Source organism: Vespula pensylvanica, chromosome 1 (assembly GCF_014466175.1).
Source record: "Vespula pensylvanica isolate Volc-1 chromosome 1, ASM1446617v1, whole genome shotgun sequence".
In the NCBI taxonomy this organism is placed as follows: Eukaryota; Metazoa; Arthropoda; class Insecta; order Hymenoptera; family Vespidae; genus Vespula; species Vespula pensylvanica.
The window spans coordinates 11,828,465-11,849,060 of NC_057685.1; the positions used below are offsets into that span (position 1 = coordinate 11,828,465).

Genomic DNA, 20,596 nt, shown 5'->3' on the forward strand with positions numbered 1-20,596 from the left:
TAACGAAAAATAAATGGTTCGTTTATTACTATCGACATAAATTTTAAGTCAAAGAGTAAAACTAATTTTTTTAATTAAATCAATTTTAATAATTTCTATTTGAATTAATTTTAATAATTTTTATTTCTATTAATCTTGTAATTTAGAGAGAGTTTCTTCTAGTTTTTCATTTTAAAATAAATGTTAAGCTTTGATCAATAAGGAAAAAAAAAAAAAGAAAGAGGTCGAATGAGATGCAAATTCTTCAGAAGGGTGGAGCTCGTAATATAATTTTACGTCCGGTCTCATAAGCGCCGTTTGGCTATTCTTGGTCGTGGTCGGTGATGCGATACGTATACATATGTATTGTCTCCGCGTGACAGTCGAATATACTCGATGACGAAAGAACGTCGTTATCGTGGTACAATGGCTTTCCTTCCTTCTCGGACTAAATTACATTAAATTCTATCACTTTATACAGAACTCTTATTTTAGATATTTGCAAAAAATTAAGCATGAATTTACGTCACCTCTATTAAATCGTAAATTTTAAATAATTCAACGAATTAAAAATTCATTAAATTGTTCGTAATTAAATATAAAAATCAGAAAGCTCGTCTTACGATTTAAAATTAGAAATGAATTTATTTTATTCTCTAGTAAGATTTCCCAATTAAAATTTTCCTTTTAACATTTTATTCTTTTCTTGTTTTATTCAACAAATTCAAATAGAATTTTTTAATTATTGATTAAAATTGGTTTTCTCATTTGTTTTCAACATTTGCAGGGATTCGAAAGAGCGGAAATATGTCAGAACCAAGAAAGGAGAATCGTAGCGTTAAAGAGTACCTACTTAATTAATAATTTTCATGCGCTAGCTAGAAGTTCGTAATCACTGGCAGCAATTAACGCTCGGTTTTGCGTTTCTCTTTGATGGAAAAAGCAACGACGATGAGGACGTATGTACGTTTTAAAAGTTGTCGAAGGGTTTGACTTATAAAATGCGACCGTCTGAGTCATTACTCTCCGCGAACTATTCAACAGCAGTACATATATAGTATCAGAGTTCTTAAACGACTCGCTACGAGATTACTCTGCTCGTTCTACACCGGTAAGTTTATTGTTTCTGAAAAAACGAGTCTAAGCATATTTCACCAAAGTTAAATCAACTATGATTTTAACGATAAATCGATTCTACTCGTTAAATTTATGGCCTATAATTAAGAATGTTAATGAATAGAAAGAAAAGGAACAATTTTATATCTAGTTTTCGAAATAAATTCCATAATGACAAGGTTTATTTTCCTGCGTATATCTATCTATTTACTTACATACTTATTTATATTAATATATAATTGGTTCTCTGATTAATTTTGCACAAATCAATATATTCATCTCTAATAACATTTATAACCTTTTATAAAGATAAAGAACAATTCATAATAGTAATTTCCATATTAGATTCTATTTTATCTTAGGAAATAAACAAAGAAGAAATCTTAAAAACGTTTTAAAATTTGTAAAATTAAGTTAGTAAATGATATTTAACGTATTAAATTTGTATTTATTTTACGTATAAGTCTAGATATATAATAATAATTATATATATATATAAAATAATACGAATCAATAAATATATTAAGTCTAACATTTATTATATTCAAAAATCTTTTGAATCACAATATATATTATCGTTCGATCACATGTACAGAGCACATAAGTGCATACATATCATTATTCAATCACATATACAAATCACTAATACATAATCGTTTTACATAGACTAAACTTGATAAAAATAAAAATTAAACAGAAAAAATTAAATCTAATCTAAGAAGATAAACGTACTACAAAAAAAAAAAAAATGCAAAATAAGTAACCCGAATCTTCTTAACTGAATAAAAAGAAGATTTATTAGATTTTAAATACCTTCCACACTTCTTTGTCATCAATGAACGAATCTACCCTCCATGCAAGAAAGATTTTACGTAATCATTCGAGTATGTAGGTACGAACAAACAAACAGGGAGATTTCTTAAGAGGATTCGCGCTTACGAACACGTTACTTTTGACTCGAGATAGCCACGAAGATACGGGGACCGTTCGTAAAAGGTAAACAGCTATTATATAAGTTTTAAAGAGACTGTTTATGTTATACGTATACACTCACTATACGATCATTTATTTTATATCGCTAATTCGAACGATGAGACATCTTTTTTTGTGATTCATTTACAATGAGATTTCTCTCTCTCTTTCTTTTTTGTAGAAAGTCGAGTATCATAAAAAATGAAAATTTTCTTTTCTTTTATATAACGACGATTCGGAGTGTTTAGATTAGAGACATACGTTGAGAAATATGTTGATAATTCATTGCGAGGAGATAGTAGTTACTCGATAAATGGATGAATGAAATTCAAAGATGTTGTGTGTATTGTAGAACTAACATTGAGAGTATCAACTTTCTTGACTAAAAAGAATACAGCATATTGAAATTCGATCGCCGCATCTCCGATCGCATCGAAAACGAAGCGTGGAATATATGTATGTATGTGCATATATATGTATGTATCTATGTATATTACATGAGACGTGTAGAATCAGATGCAAATCGGACGATCTCGACGCGTACGAACTCGAGATATAAAGGACATGGTACGAGATTAATTCGTTCGAGATAGATATTTCTTAACTGTGATAACTCGTATTTCAAAAGAAAAAAAAAAAAAAAACAAAACAAGAGAAAAAATATTCTCGCTAGGAGAATATTGTTGTATGAATGTTCATTTTGGTACATATGTTGATACATTAGGTATGTATATCCTGCTTGCATTTATACGAATGTCTTAAAAAAGCAACATCATTCGTTACGAACGTTTCTTGCACTCGAAATAGTACAAATCTTGGCATACCATTCGCTTTTAATATACATATCTCTACATAGACTCTCAAATTTGTATTTTTAATTCGATAAATAGATTGCCTTGGAAATTTGATTGAAACAATATCTAGACTCTCTTAAATAGGATGAAAGGCTTTCATATTCACTCGATAAAAATTTATTCGATGGTCCAGCAAGTTATTCTCGAAGGAACATCCCATACCATCAGAATGCATCTCAAGAGCCACTTAAAATACTTGCCGAAGTAATCGCATCTATAGGAAGTGGGAGAGTAACGCGGCCAGATACACGTTCGACGAATCCACGAATGGACGACCTACACACGTTTCCTCTTGCACCATGTATTACATACGTATACGGAGAGAGAGAAAGAGAGAGAAAGAGAGAGAGAGAGAGAGAGAGAGAGAGAGAGAGAGAATTTACGTATATGAATATAAGTACATACATATATATATATATATATATATATATATCCACAATTTACGATACATAGTACAAAGTATAAACTAAAGTTGTTACTTAGAAAAAGAGTACTGAAATCGTTGTTCCCGTCGCATCGACGGAATCGCTTCCGCATCGAATCAAGCCAGCCCTCTTCCGGCCGTTCCTAACTTCAGAAAGACGGTGAGGAAGACGATCGACGTCGATGCGCCAAGCGAGCACGCAGGATCGCCTGGGCTCTTGGCGAATCAACGACGGCCAAGGCACGAGTAAAAGAGAGAGAGAGAAAGAAAAAGAGAGAGAAACGTGCAATGAAAAAGAAAAGAGAGAGGGAGAGAAAGAGTGAGAGAGAGAGGGAGAGAGAGAAAGAGAGAGAGAGATAGACGCGTCGCAGAGGCGAGAAGCCGTCGACGACGACGAAGAGGAAGAAAAAGTGGCAACGTCGCGCGTCGCCGCCGCGTCGCGTTCTGATCGCGTAATAGTGGGGAGAACGCTTCGGCAAATGGTCGTCAACCAATAGGAAGCAAGCTCGCGTGCGTCTCTCCTCTCCCCACCATTTACTTTACGGAGGCTTGAAAATCTCTAACGGACGCCGCTACCAGCGCATTATTCGTTTCTGGGCTCTCGTGACGCGTCACACAGATCGTGCATCACTCTTCGCCGCAGTACGTTGCCGTCGTTATCGATAACGCCACACGTAATATTACATATATATCGAATTCAAGCGGACGTCCGTAAGGTACATCACCGCCGCAGCAAACATGAGGGAAATCGTACATATTCAGGCTGGCCAGTGCGGAAACCAAATTGGCGCAAAGGTATGTAGAAGGTGGAGAATAAGACGAACATTTTTTTATCTATCTGTCTCTCTCTCTCTCTTTCCCCCCTCTCTCCCTTTCTCTCTTTCTTTCTCTCTCTCTCTCTCTCTCTTTCTCTTTCTCTTTCGTTTGTATATAGATACTTGCATTTATTCTAAATCGATATTCGTTTCGTTTAATTGAGAAAAAAAAAATAGGAAGTCATATGTCGTAAGAAAAGTGATTCACAAGTTAAATTCAAAGTAGTTACGACCATGTGTAAGAAAGAAAGAAAAAGAGAGAGAGAGAGAGAGAATGAAAAAGAGAAAGAGAAAAAAAAGACTACGAATTGGCGCGGTCGCCATGTTCGTATTAAGAATGCGTGGAACATGTAATTTCTGTACGTATCGATTTAACACTTTTGAAAAGTTCATTCCTATTGTTTCTTACTTGTCATATCATATTGAAAATTTTGAAACGCGTTCGAAGATGATTGAAACAAGAAAGGACGCGTTCAAAGAAATCGAGTCTTTATCAAAGGCGGCACTTCGGGTCTACAACGGTCGAAGACCTGTCATGGCGACGACGAATAGGAACACCGCTTGCTTGCCAAGCTGTAGCTGGGTTGCTCGCTTGCCGGCCGGCCGGCCGGCATAAGTCTAACGGTTTTTTTTTCTTTTCACCCCACCTCTCATCCCGTACTTTTCGAGCGGCGTCCACGCGTCAGTGACGCCATTTTTTGGCGTTGATCAACGTACCAACTTGATCTTTGTATGGATATTTAAGAAAAAGAATACATCATCGTTTTTTCAGAGATTTTCGAAGAGAGGAGAAAATAAGGAGAGAACAAAAATTAATAAAAAGAAAACAAAATCGAGAACATCGGGAGTCTGGGTGTGGCTCGTCCTCGCTCATAGGAATTCGTTCTCTCCGAACTCGCCGAACAGCGCCGGCATCGAACGGTTGCGCGCGCATCATCGTCCTCTCTCTCTCTCTCTCTCTCTCTCTCTCTCTCTCTCTCTCGCTCCCACGCCCGTACTACTTCTTTTTCTTTTTTCTCCTCAGAGGAGAGTTGAAGATTTTCTTTCAATTTCTTTTTCTCGACGAATATCTCCCTTTGTTCTCTTTTCAAGAATCTCTCTCTCTCTCTCCCTCTCCCTCTCCCCTTCTCCCTTTCTTTCTTCTTTTTTATTCATTACTTACGTTCGTTAAGCAATAATGTTGAATCTGACGTTTTCTTATTTGAGTTTCTTTTTTTTTTCTTCTTTTTTCCTTTCAACGAGACAGTTTTGTTTCAGCTTCATTATTTCGTTTAGTTTTCCAGTAGAAAGAAATATTTGTGGTCTCACGTTTTCATCGTTTGTTTCTCGCTGGCAATAATCGAACGCTATAATTTTTTTTCGATCGACATTCTATCGATCGATACAATTATGGGCATGGTTTGGAAAGGTTGCTATAAATTCTAGTCATTTACATTATCGATCCGTTATATTAAACTCTTTGTTAAATAAAATTTCGTTTCGGAGTCGACAATTTTATCGATCCTAGAGAGGAAATAAAAGAAAGAGAGAGAAAGAGAAAGTTGATTTTTGTCGACGAGATATTGAAAGGAAAAACAAAAACAGACAGCTGAAACTTTATCGCAATTTTTTCGAATCCTTTTATATTTAAGTTTCTTTATTCTATTTCTTTTCTTTTTTTTTTAAGGCAGCTGCGAGTTCGTCGAGGTTACGGTCGTTCTCTCTTTTCTCGCTTTCTCGCTCCCTCAAAAATTATTCTTAGGCGTGGTGGGTGTCTACCAAAATGTAGTAAAGAGAAAGAGAGAGAGAGAGAGAGAAATATAGAGAACTATTCGTCCACTTCCTGGAATTCAGTAATTTCCATAAAAAAAATTCTTCGCCTAGTTTTCTATTCTATTTCTATCTTTTCTTTCCAATCCTAAAGAAAATAACGTAACACGAATTCATCTTGAATTACACTGGGATATTACCGAGTGTCTTTCCTTTGTATTATAGAATGACACGCGACTTGTCGATGAAGTAATGCGATATCTATGTAATTAAGTAAGCCTTGTTCTTATAAGTATTTGTCACGATCTTGTGTCGTAGGGTAATATAATTTGTTTAATATTATGTTTATATATATATAAAAAAAAAGAGAGACAAAAAAGAACAAATCCATGCTCTGTTAATGGAATAGAAAAAAAGAAAGGTAAAATGTCAATGTTATGAGATTGAAACTGACGATATATCGTCGAAATCGATTAGAAGATTAGGATCTTGTTTAGTAGAAAAAAAAAACATCAAACTCATCGACTGGGACGAATTGGTCGATCATCGTCTCGCTCCCATAGCTTTCAAGGCCGCCTTATCGAGTCAACGTCCTCGAGTTCGCGGCTATTATCGATTTTTCATCGTACCTGGAAAGAATATTTGCGAAAGTTAAGTACAACGTGAGAATAAATGGAAAAAGTTGTGAAAAAAAAAGAAAGAAAATAGAACGAGAGAATCTTGTGCAATCAGCATTGGCTTGTACAGTCATTGACTATAAATCTTTTCACTCGCCAAGGACATCGAGTCTCAGCCAAATAAAGCGAAGAGACTCGTCCTCTCTCGCCATGTTCTCTTCCCCTCTCACTCTTTCTCTCCCCTCTTTCCTTTGGAACGACAGCCTCGCCCCGTTTCAAGCTGCCCCGCGTTGCCAACGACCCTCCTGGTTACGGCCAGGTGTATCGATCGTGAACGTACTCTCCTGAGCTTTTCGTCAACGAGATTTACTTTTTTAAATTCCAGGAATCCATCAGAAAATACTTGGTCTAAAACAACATTTTTCAGAGATTATCGGGATAAATTTTTCTTGAAATTTTTAATAACATTTCGATCGATTATTTTTATTCACGTGAAATCGATTTAAAAATAATTTACAATATGAATGAAGATAACTATATTTTCATTAAATTGATATTTCTCAAATAATTATGAAATAGCATAATTATAAACAAATTTGTTTTTATTAATTATGTTTTATAATTAAAGTTTTTATTGTGAGAGGAACGAAAATTGGAAAAGGAATATTTATAATTAAAGAGGAAAGATAATCTAAAGAATTCAGGAAAGAAAAGGGAGTGATTGGTAATAGAATATTTTAATGAAGGTATTGTATTGGAATTTTCTTTCTTCCTCGTAGAAGATGAATTTCGGTGAAGGACATTATTCAAGGGTGTGGAATTCGAGCAAGCGCAAGAGAATGTAACTCTGTAACTTAGAGAAGCACGCAACACGCTATCATCCCGTTTCGATCGATCCAAGTCGTCCCTTTCTTTATATCTTTCTATCTTTGAACGTTGACCCTACCATAAAGAAAGATCATAATTTTTCATAGTATCTTGAAAGTATAATGATGGAACAGTTATCAGCGTTTTCGTTTAATAAATTCATTTGGTTTATTTATCGAGGTTTTAAACTTTGTCGATTGCATAGTTTCAACGAGTTTTGACGATAAGTTACAAACGATATCTTAAACGAGAAAATTAATGCTCATATTGTTTGAGAGCTTGCATTAATTTCCAATGAAATTGTGTGGTTATCGAAACTTCATTGAACTTTCAACGTTAGACCCGTTGATATCTCCGATTTTTTCGTTTTCCTTTTCTTCTTCTTTTTTTTTTTTTCTTTTTACGAGCGCCCTAGTTTTTATGAAGAACCCTCGTAATATTTCTTTTTATCGCGTAGAAACGTTTTTGAAACGTTCTCAAAACGTTCTCGGAATGTTCGCTTGCTGGCCGATCGATAAACTCGAGCTTAGTTTTCGGTATAGCTGTTAACGAAGAAGAGGTCATTAAGGACGATAATTTACTAAGTCTTCTTTCGTCATCGTTTACGATAAAATATAATTTAATAATTTTTCATTTGATCTTGACGACGTTTCTTTCGATTTAATTTTTTACTACATTTTTGTGTGTTAAATTTAATTATATATATATATATATATATATATATATATATATATCTGTATTCTGTAGTAAAAAATATTTGTTTTATTATATTGTTATAATATAATATAATAATATATATATTTATTTATTAAAAATATGATTGTGTATAGAGATTAGGTCGTTTGTAACTTCAACAATGAAACATTATTTTATTTTTCTCAAATGGTAGTTTTTTTTTCTTTTATATATATATATATAAAATATATATATATAATATATATATATATATATAAATATAAATGTAGAACAATTCGATCAATCTTAAAAATAATTATGAAAAAAGAAATAATGATACCATAAAAAAATTGAAATCATAATTATCAGGTATCTATTGAAATGTTTATAATAAAATCACGAAATAAATGAGATGGAAAAAAATGAATATATATTTCTTATTTATTTATTTATTTATTTATTTAATTTTTCTAATTTATGTAAGGAGAAGAGGTGTTGGTAATATATATGTAAAATTCTTTGTAATATTTTCCAGTACTAGCTTTTTCCTTTGTGTCTCGAACGGATCGATCTTTATGAGTAGAATTTATGGACAGGGAACAGCTGTTCATAAAAGTTTCGAAGGGTCCCTCTCCATAATACCATTATACCCCATAATAATCCTTACTCGTCGTAATCCCTTACTTGTATTTAAACTATTCTTTACTTAGCCCTTCTTAGTTTTCTTTTCTTCATTGACTAAACTAATAATTGCACCAATTCCATTATAACAAAACAATCGTAAAGATTTATTTTTTTTTTTTTAAATTATAAAATAGAAACTTATACCTTAGATCCTTTTTATCCATTTCTGATTTATGACGAGAACTATACTACCAAAAACTAGTGTAGTAATTACCACATTCCAATAATCAGTTTGTTCATATTTATATACAATTTTATGTGATAGCATTTATAAATACATATATGTCGAAACTGTATATAAATAGCGATCAAACTCCAATTTATAAGTTTTTAACACAAACTTAATAAATTCGTATCTGTATATTATACTTTTGAGTTTGTATCTATATATTACACTCTGAATTTCAAATATTTTTGAAATATTTATTTGAGGATATTACAAATTTACCGTTACATAATTATCCGCAGCAGATATAATTATTAATTAGATGCTTGACCTATATAAATTAATTTAATAATCTCGATATTAAATAACCATTACTTTCAGTCTCATTTATTTCGTAATTTCTTTATAATATAAATCTCAACAGACATTTAATATTATCGATATCAATTTTATTGTTTTATTCTATTTTGTATAAATATTTTTCACGTATATATATTGTTGAATTTTGAACGTCACACGCAACACACACACGTTAGTAAGTAAAGAAAATCTTTAAATAACATGCTACGTTATCGAAGTCATGAATATCACAAGAAAACTTGTTAGAGAATAAGTCAATAATTTAAACCGGTTTCGATGCAATATTGCTGACGTTGAATCCGTTCGAATATAAGGAAGTTTTACAGAAGAATAACAATGTGCGTTATTGTTTGCTTCGGTTAGAATTAAAGTGTATAGTCGTAAAAGGAAAAAGACGAATAAACGCGTTAGATTTATTTCTATTTATAGACACGACCGCAGCTTTTATAGAACTCCTTGACGGCTTGCATAACATTTCATAAATGTCAAACCACACGTCGTAGTGGTAGAGATAGAAATTGTCGATGAAACTCATTTCGTGTTTGATATGAAAAGGCCGGATTTGAAAGCACTGCTGGAAAAAGTTGAAATTGCTATTTCACACAACTACCAAGATTCTGTCCTCATTCACGAGTTTCCTGGGTCAAGAATCCATCTCGCTTCCCATCTGGCAACGTTCCTAAATGATGTCTGTCATTTGACGAGTAACAGCGACTTTCTAAGCGGAAGCACGAAAAGATTTTTCTAAGCTCTTTTACGACGCCTCTACTTTAAATCGGAAAGGCCATTGGAATCGTGTATTACGTGTATTAAACACACGTCGAGGTAAATTTATCGAACGTTCCATTACTAAGTGATTCTTGGAGATCTCGATAAGAAGAAGTGTCTTTGATTACGTCGTTATTTTCTTCAAATTCATTCACAAATACATTTTTCATTAAATGAAAGTAAACGAAGGAATAAGAATTAAAAGTCTATTACTCATCGTCGAGATAAATAAAACTTTTATATCGAACGAATGATCGATCCTTTGATAATTTCTTTTTTTTTTTTTTTGTTCTATTTCACTTTTCAAGTAAAATAAAAAATGAAGATTGTCGCGTGAACGCTAAAAAAAAAAGATAGAGACAAAAAAAAAAGAAAAAAGAATTTTTCATTCGTGCCCATAAACCGCAAGAGTCCGACACAACAACGAGTGGTTCTGCTCGACGGAGTGACACATATTTCTAGGGAGATAGCGATTGAAGCGAATCGAGGCAATGAGTTACGAAAAGCTTTCGGAAACGACCATGCATTGATCTATACGTGCATACGTGCAATATACAAGTATAATATACGTACGTACATTTATCTATGTATGTACGTAATGCATAAAATGCTTTTCGATCATGGCTTATGGTAATTGTTCACCCATGTCGGTTTTACGGTCATCATTTCTATATATAGCGGTGACATTGGTGACTCATCTCTCTCTCTCTCTTTCTTTCTCTTTCTCTTTCTCTCTCCTTTCTATCAACGATATTTGCTACTAACCGAGCTTACGTGTATGTATATATCTCGGCCAACAATTCTCTTGGGTGGGAGTAAACAGAAAGAGAGAGAGAGAGAGAGAAGGTAGGCTTGACTGATCTTAGCTTCCCACCAACGTTGTTCTTATATGGTCACCGCTTAATACACCCGTGTTTCCATGTAGGACGTCTTCGAAGGCAAACGGGGCTCGTTTTCTATCTCTCTCTTTCTCTCTTTCTCTATTTCTCTTTTTCTCTTTCTCTCTCTCTGTCTGTCCGTCTATATGCAATCTCTATCGCCTACTCTCCGAGTCGGTTAAGGGCACCTGGTAGCTGCCGTCTTAGGGTCGCTTACGTAAGACCTGGCTCCATTCCTTTCATGCAATTCTGCTCTTTACGAGTTATCCTTTCAACGGTGTTTCATCGATACACAAGCCACTTTGCGGTGTAACGTTGATCAGATGTTATTCGAACGCGGAATAGAATGTCGAATTGCGTGTTTGGTTGATAGTCATCGAGTATAAATATATATATATGTGTGTATATTACAGTATATTGATATATATCATATATATATATATATATATTACATGTCTGTAATTTCGATATGAAGGTAAAAATAATAGGTTTAAAAGTATATGGTAGATAGGACAATGCTTTGTGATAGTCTTCGTGATAGTATTGCTAGAATTTTATATCTGTATTCAATGAAAGAGATAAGATATAAGGATTATAGAAATGGTCAAAGAGTTACCATTTTTGAATCTTTTAGGAAACTAAAATGTTAAAGAAAATAGAGTAAATCAATCTGATATTTTTTTTTATAAGCCATTATCATGATTATCAAATTCATATATAGATGTATGAAATATGTTGCGTCAAAGTTATAAATGATCGTATAAAATTTGACGAATTATAAATTCGGATCATCGATAATATAGTAGAATCAATATTTTGTATCGTACATATTGTTTCTATATGTAAATTTATAGAAATCAAATGAACGAATAAAATATTAATTCTTATCTCTCGCTACTACAAATTAATCTTTGCTCTCGATAAGTCTACCTTAGTTCACAATATTAAAATTCAAAAAAAGGTTCGACCAGACCTATGATAACACATTTCTTGGTGGCTATGCTCTTGTTATTAAAACAGACAAACGATAACGCACACTCGTATCTCTCTCTAACATTGCTCTAAGAGAATCGCGACGTTCACGTTCCTCTCGTGCGTCGCGTTCCACGCACGTCGATTTCCAGAAATATACCGTCGAGGTCTTTGAACCGACGACAAAGTGGGGAGGAATAGAGAAGAGTTGCCTGGCTGGCTAGCTAGCTAGCTAGCTAGCTAGCTAGCTGTGTGCCTAGTGGATCCCTTGCCAACAATGTCTAATCATTTTTGTGATATTATAACAAATATTTTCATTGCTTCGTTTCGTTGACATTCAAATGACACGTTCACATCGATTCGAACAACTCATTACAAACTTATCATCACGTTCAAAATAAATACGTGAATGTAGGATAATCTTATATTAATTAATTAATGTAAATAATATTCAAAAGATCTTCAAAGAAAGATATTCAAGCAGAGTAATTGATGTAAATTAATGAGACCGAGTGTATAAACAAATTTTACTTTTTAATACCTCGTACGTAATTTGTCGTTATCAGAGATATTCTATTTTTGAATTTTACGATTAAGAAATGGCCTAGTTAAAAAGTTAACGGTTTGAAAGAAACGCAAATAAAGAAGGAAAAGATCGAAAAGGCAGAAGCCGTGTTCCATTGAGTTAGCACACATACTACCTTCTTTCCATTTTTCCGATACAAGAAAGAACGTACGAGTGGGTCTTCTTCCTTCGGTGGTAACATGAACGGGAGAGACATCAAGCGTATCGGTAGTTGCCGACGAGGTTTCGAGCTTCTTTGATGTTCGTTAGCTCCAATTCGAGGATATTGTGTTTGATTCGGGAGAGAAGCGATGATGGATTTTAACGAATAACGATCTCGTGGAACGCGTCTATCACGGCTAATTACGTGCTAGCTATTCGCTTAGAAACAAGAGAGAAAGAATAGTAGAGAAAGGTGGGGAAGGGGAGCGTTGAACTTCCTTCGTCCGTGGTCGCTCGATATTACGGAAGACTGAAAACGGATGCCGAGATAATTGCTAGGAGGAGAAAGCTGTAGCTAGCGCGAAACTTCCTCTCCTCGTTTCTATGCAGGTTTAAAAGGATGATCACGTGATGAACTTGGCAAGATTTTACCTTATCCTATATTATTTCTCATTAAACGATGAAAGATAGAATTCGTATTGATTTGTTGATTGCTTCGTTAGGTTGACATTGAAATGACACGTTCACGTTGATTTGAACCCAACTCGTTATACAAAATTATCATCATATTTTCAATTCAAAATAAATAGGTGAACGTAGGATAATCTCATATTAATTAATTAATATAAATGATATTCAAAAGATCTTGGAATTATTGATTCAGGTCCGTTATCTTTTTCTTTCTTTCTTTCTTTTTAGTTTTGGGAAATCATCAGCGACGAGCATGGCATTGACCCGACCGGCACCTACCATGGTGACTCTGATCTTCAATTAGAGAGAATCAACGTTTATTACAATGAGGCATCGGGTGGTAAATACGTACCCAGGGCCATCCTCGTCGATCTTGAGCCAGGCACTATGGATTCCGTACGATCCGGACCTTTCGGACAAATCTTCAGACCTGACAACTTCGTTTTCGGTCAGTCCGGTGCTGGAAACAACTGGGCGAAGGGTCATTACACCGAGGGTGCGGAACTCGTCGATTCCGTTTTGGACGTAGTCAGAAAGGAGGCTGAAAGCTGCGATTGCCTTCAAGGATTTCAGCTTACCCATTCGCTCGGTGGTGGCACGGGATCTGGTATGGGCACTCTGCTCATTTCCAAGATCCGTGAAGAATATCCAGACAGAATTATGAACACATATTCGGTCGTACCATCGCCTAAGGTATCGGACACCGTCGTTGAACCCTACAATGCCACTCTTTCGGTTCATCAACTGGTTGAGAATACCGACGAGACTTACTGTATCGATAACGAAGCCCTTTATGACATTTGCTTCCGTACCTTGAAACTCTCGACACCTACCTACGGCGACTTGAACCATCTCGTCTCCCTCACGATGTCTGGTGTCACCACCTGCCTTAGGTTCCCAGGTCAACTGAATGCTGATCTGAGGAAATTGGCTGTGAACATGGTACCCTTCCCACGTCTACATTTCTTCATGCCAGGTTTCGCACCTTTAACGTCCAGAGGAAGCCAACAGTACAGAGCTCTCTCTGTACCTGAACTCACCCAACAGATGTTCGACGCAAAGAACATGATGGCCGCTTGCGATCCGCGACACGGAAGGTATCTCACCGTCGCCGCCATCTTCCGTGGTAGGATGTCGATGAAGGAAGTCGACGAACAAATGCTCAACATCCAGAACAAGAACAGCTCGTACTTCGTCGAATGGATTCCAAACAACGTAAAGACCGCCGTTTGCGACATCCCACCTCGTGGTCTCAAGATGTCTGCCACCTTCATCGGCAACTCTACTGCCATTCAGGAATTGTTCAAGCGTATCTCCGAACAGTTCACAGCTATGTTCAGGAGAAAGGCTTTCCTTCACTGGTACACTGGCGAAGGTATGGACGAGATGGAATTCACCGAAGCCGAGTCGAATATGAACGATCTTGTTTCGGAATATCAACAATACCAAGAAGCCACCGCCGACGAAGATGCAGAATTCGACGAAGAGCAGGAAGCTGAAGTCGACGAGAATTAGATACGAGAGACCTAATTGTCATCGTACACTCCCCACTCTTATTCTCTTTCTCCAATCTATTACCTCATCTTCCTCATCCTCATCCTGTTCCCTGTACAACAAGAACACACCGCCCTTTTTGCTTCTTAACTCCTTGCGTTTACCTTTATTTTGTATTTCTTTTATACGAGCAATTACTTCGTTTCTACGATTGGGACTCGGTAATTAAAAGATAGATGCGCCTTTTCTTTCTATGCCTGCGCAGTTTTTGGTATATTCAATTCAATTTTGAACAAAATGCGAACGAGATCAAAATCTTGTTATCATCCTTTTTTCGACTAATAATTATATCTACGCGTCTTGTATCCAGTGTATAACCGCTGTAGCGGCAAGCCACCATCTTTTGAATAAATTATTATCATATAAGTATGTACTTTTGTATCTGCCTCTTTCATTTCACACAGCATCTTCGATTGAATTTTTCAAAAGATATGTTGCATGTTGTCCGATCGAATTTAAAGAAATAAGATTTAACTGGAGTACATTGTGATACGTATTACATTGATATTCAGCGATTAAATAATTTAGATCTATTCGTTTGTGTGCTCGGTAATGTCGATAAAAAGCAATTCCTACTACTTGTTAGAGTTTCGATCATTGACGAACTTCTTCGTAGACACGTTTTAAATCATTGATGAATTTTTCTACAGCCACAGCGATTCGTTGACAAATTTCTTAGTAGATTCACTATAAATCATTGATAAATTTTTTGTAGTACTATATTTCATTGATAAATTACTACCGTAGACACGTTGTATGCCATTGAAGAATTTTTATACAGACACATGGTAGTTTTGTATTCTACTTTTAACCGTACATAGCATTGATTCGCCCTCTATCGATTATTTAAAGAACATTATTGAGAAAGGTCGATAAAATCTTACGTCGTTGGTTATCAAAGAATCGTTTATAAATAGAAATGAAGAATCTAAATATCGACTTAGATAAGGTTTACAGATATATCCTTTAAATTAATCTTAAAATTGGAAAAACAAATTTATGCGATATTGGATCGTTTTTACCGACCGAACGTTATTATCAACACAGTTCTTACTTTCCAAAGGAGTAAGTAATCCGCGGGAAATTTGAACGACGATAACTACCATATTTATAGAAAAAGAGTCTTTTTTTCTTTTTTATGATCCGATAGGCTGCAACGTCTGCGGTTTAACCGAACGTTCGCATAATGTGGCATCGTTTCGAAGGAATGTTGACTACGAGTTGGAGAGTAACGGATCAAAGATATACAGTTAGTCAAAGAAATCAGATCACTGTCAGCCTCCCTAAGTAAAATTTTTTAAGAATCATTTGAAAGTATCAGATCGTAACGTCATCGATTTTTCTAAACAAAGAGTCGAGAAGGATTTCTTGAACTGATGAACGTCAATCGATGATGCACGAATTTAAAATAAGATTTATTTAATTAACGGCGAAGTTTTTAATCAAGACATTTCTCTTGCGAATTGGAGGAACGAGCTTGAATACGTGTAGCTTTTTCCAGAAAGGCTGGTGGGTGGTGAGGAATTTCGAGTACGTACATTTAAAATAACGTTAAAGACGGGCGAGCTCTTTAGATTGCTACCGTTTGGACCGCCTCCAGTCTCTTTCCTTTCATTGAGATCATTGAGTTATCTCTCACCCTTAATTCAATGTAGTTAGGATATTCCAACATTTTTAATTTGCTCTTTGTCTTCTTTTCTCTTTGTTTATATTCTTATTCTTTTTTAAATATATATATATATATATATATATATATATATATATATAACTAAAATAATAGAAAGTGAATTTTTAAAAATGAATAGTATATATCTAAATTACGAGATTTTGTATCAAAATTGTCCCATAAGATTTTATAACATTTTTATATCACGTTCGTCAAATTTTGTAGGATTTTACTTTCATAATTTATTTAAGAAAAAAAAGAAAAAAGTAATTATACAATATTATAAAACATTATACAATTTTTGTATCGTATAATATCAAAAGCAGGTTCTAAAAGTATCAGTTAATAGTACACTTGCCTTTTATAATATATTTTATTTATTTTCTTCTTTCTTTCATAATTTCTTTAGAGATTCATTCGATGAAATAAAACGTATACTTTTATGATCTTCTTTGTATAAAAAGAACAAAGTGCTCAGCATGTAAGTGGTTTTCACGAGATTACATTATTGCAAAGCTTCCTTGCTAAATCCATGAGGGGGTAATTAAATAAGGATTAAAAGGAAGCAAAAGCGAGAAAGTAATTTAATATGCACGAAATGTCTACGAGGCTTCTACTATAGCTAGCCGGTCTTCTTTGACAAAGCGCGGCAGAGACGTCGACCCCGTATAGAGGAGTAAGCGTGACTCATCATCCGGCTACATGTAAGTTCGTTTCGCTTTGCGAATTCGATTCTAGCCAAGACGCCATTCGTTAATTACAAAAAAAAACAATTTGCGAATTAAATCAAATCTTTTATACAACGAATATAATTATTTATTATACGAAATCATCGAATTCACTTTGCAATTTAATCGATCGACCATATTTCATTTGCCTCTTTTTCTTCATTTAAGACAAAAAAGCTAGCAATGATTTGTATGCTTCGACAATCATAATGTCTGATCTAGTTTCAGGAAACGAGAAAAGAAAAATATTCTGACTGTTAAATAAATATTAAAACAGAAATAATTTATCACAATGATATATACATATTTTTTATTGTGTATTAAACGACATTAACATAAATTAATATAATTATTAATTAATATACTTATTAATAATATAAGTAATTTGGCAGTTTAATGAACAGTTGCGATGTTCGTGGTTAAGAGATATGAATTTATTTCTTTTTTATTTCTTATTTTTTGTTAGCTTGCTAAAGGAGAAAATTTAAAAGGTTTTTCAAGGATCGTAGATATTGAAAGTATTTGTTCACAAAGATAAAATATACTACCAAAAATAAATAATTGTAATCGTATTTCGATGTTTTACATCTAACAAGACATAAATATTTGTTACTCAAGATAGAAACTCTCTAGAAGAGTTACAGTTTTAAAGATAACGGAGGGCAAAGATGAGAATGCAATAATAATAGAAAGGTTTCGGAGCAGCGGGAGAGCACCACAGCTGGAGACAGAAGGATCGTCGACTTCGTCTTCATCCTCCGTCTTCGATTATTATCGTTCTTAAAGAAACTAAGAGAGCAACTTAAGTTGTTTTCGAACTGACTCACAAGATAAAACGCCTTCGTAACACTTCGTACTCTCGATTCTTCTCTTTTTTTTCTTTTTAATCTTTTTTCCGTGCCGATAGCTCGTTTTTCTTTAACAATTTGAACGTTTTATGAAGTCTCAACTTGTATGTTCAAGAGTGATTCATAAGCGAAGATAACGATTATAATCCAGTCTCGCCCTTTAAAACTAACTTCAGATCAAAATTGTTTAGTTCAATGTACTTGATACAGTTTCATAGGAACGATCAGGAGAATTCAGATAAATAAATAATAGAAAATATCAGGTGTAATCGTATGATATCTGTTTATTAAAAATAATATCGTTTAGTTTTAATCATGATAAAAGTCACATAAGACATTTATTAAATTGAAAAATATCATTATATTATTCGAATTAAATAATGATTAAATTGAGGTATAAGAGAACATTTAAAGGTGTCCTAAAAATTTCAAGGATTATATTAATCATTAATAAAAATATATATTGTAAAAGTTACAAATGTATTCATTATCGAAAGAATCTAATCGTAGTTAAACTTCTTCGATAAGACAAAAAATTAATTTTACACATTTATATTATTTTAAACTTTCTATAATGAATATAACTTATATAATTTTTTTCATTATACATAATATATAATACATAATATATAATACACGTTATATTGATTATACGTAATATATAATATAAGGTAGATTATATTTATTATAGAAATAAATGGAAGATATATACGTGTTTTTTTTCTTTTTTTTTTTTTTTTAAGTATTCTCGAATAACAATGATTCGTTCAATTTACGAGTGTCACGAACGAGAAGTAATTTTTTTTGGACATATCAATCAAAATGGATGGCTGAACCAAGGGGAAATACGTATTCAAAACCACTCTCTTTGTTATTACGGCTCGAAGTTGAGTAAAGAGAGGGAAAAAAAGATAGAGAAAGAGAAAGAGAGGGAGGGAGGTAGCTTCTGGAAAAAATTCAGGCTCACGTTACGCTTCCTGTCGACGCATTGCGAAGCCCTCGAATAAAACTTCCGGGTGGTGCGGTCAACTTCACTTTATTTTTTTTTTTTTACTTTCCCAAATGAATAACAAAGTCAAGAAAAGCCTAGTGCACTTATCTAATGTAAATATACTATTTGTTTTACGAACGGAAATAAGATGCAATACCGACGGTAGACATATACAGGGACAATTTCGTTTCTTCAACGTCGTTATGAAAAATCGAGTACAAGTAATAGTTTTTTTTTCTTTTTTTTTTTTTTCTATGTAAACTCATTATCGTAAAATGACGTTCATTAATTCACGAAGCCGACATAAAATGTTTGAACTCATCTTTAAACTTTTATATATCGTTCCTTCTATTTCTCTTTTTCTTTCTCTCTTTTTTTTTTTTTTTTTGGCATTTAAGATTATTAACGCATCGATGCTACGTTTATCATATTTTACATATATGTATATCAGTAGGTATCTACAACTTCATGGAAAGAGATTGAATCACATAAATCATTGCAGGTATATCATCTTCGATAAGATGTTTCATTTCTGATAAGAAGAGTTTACATCGATAGCGAGTCGTCATTTAGATAGTATATCATTGATTATAATAATATATGAAAATTGATTTTAATGAATCACTTTTAAATGAATCATTCATTATAATAATATATAAAAGATAATATATTAGTATGTTCTAAATTGATACATGATATATGTATTTTATATTATTGATATTTGGATATATTTTATATTGTTGATTCATTGATATATTTTAACAAATATTAAGAATAGTTTGTTCGTATATTTTATATGTGATCTTTTATTTTGAAGAAATTTTGCAACATTTTCTTTAAATAATAAAATATTCTGGATATTGATTATTCGATCAAGTAAGACGAAGATTATCAAAAAGAAAAAAAGTAAAAAAGAGAGAAAAGAAGAAAAGAGAATGTACATAGAAACGTACATAGGAAGTTTCTTTGAAGAACCTTTTCGGCCGAATGATCAAATCGATAAAGAAGAAAGGATTTTAAGAACGAACGTACGAAAGAAATCTCGGTTGCTGGTTCTGGAAATGAGATCTAGTAAGAATAAAAGAAGCTAAGAGTCGAGGAAGCAAAGAATCACCCAACATCTCTCTGACGTTTCAAGAGGAAGTAGCAAGAAAAGATTGAGTCAAGCCAGGCTTTATTCCTTTTCGCTTCCAATTTTACTAATAACGACTACTCTGTTATACGATTACATATCTATCTTCTTTATTTTATTTTATCATACAATAACATATTCTTTTTTATTTATTGATTAATTTGACAAGAAATATTTCATTTTCACGTTACTTTTCGTACTTAACAAATTTAAGATAATAATCTTTAAATATTTATAATTTCATGATACTGACATTATTAATTAAAATTCGAAAATTTATATATTTATGTTTTCATTTTATATCAATATAGTTGTCAGTTTTCTATTACTCTTCTCTTTGATGATGATATTACTACTTAATAATTTCACTCGCAATTCTATTATTTATTTTACTGATATTTCACTGTCATTTCTTCCTTTAATTTACTCTTTCGTTATTTTCAAATGAAAAATATCATTTTCTCTTTTTTCCTTCTCTCTCTCTCTCTCTCTCTCTCTCTCTCTCTCTCTCTCTCTCTCTCTCTCTTCTGTTTCTCGCTTTCCACCATCATTATCATCGTCCTGGTAGTTTCATCCAACCCTC

General features: G+C 33.5%; 1 protein-coding gene across 1 annotated transcript; it reads left to right on the top strand.

Moving 5' to 3' along the window:
• Window positions 1-3,912: 3,912 nt before the first annotated feature.
• Window positions 3,913-14,708, top strand: LOC122631228 (tubulin beta-1 chain). Its single transcript, XM_043816645.1, has 2 exons — window positions 3,913-4,140; window positions 13,323-14,708. The coding sequence occupies exons 1-2, from the start codon at window positions 4,084-4,086 to the stop codon at window positions 14,607-14,609; spliced, it is 1,344 nt and encodes a 447-aa protein (XP_043672580.1). The 5' UTR covers window positions 3,913-4,083; the 3' UTR covers window positions 14,610-14,708.
• The last annotated feature ends 5,888 nt before the right edge of the window (window positions 14,709-20,596 follow it).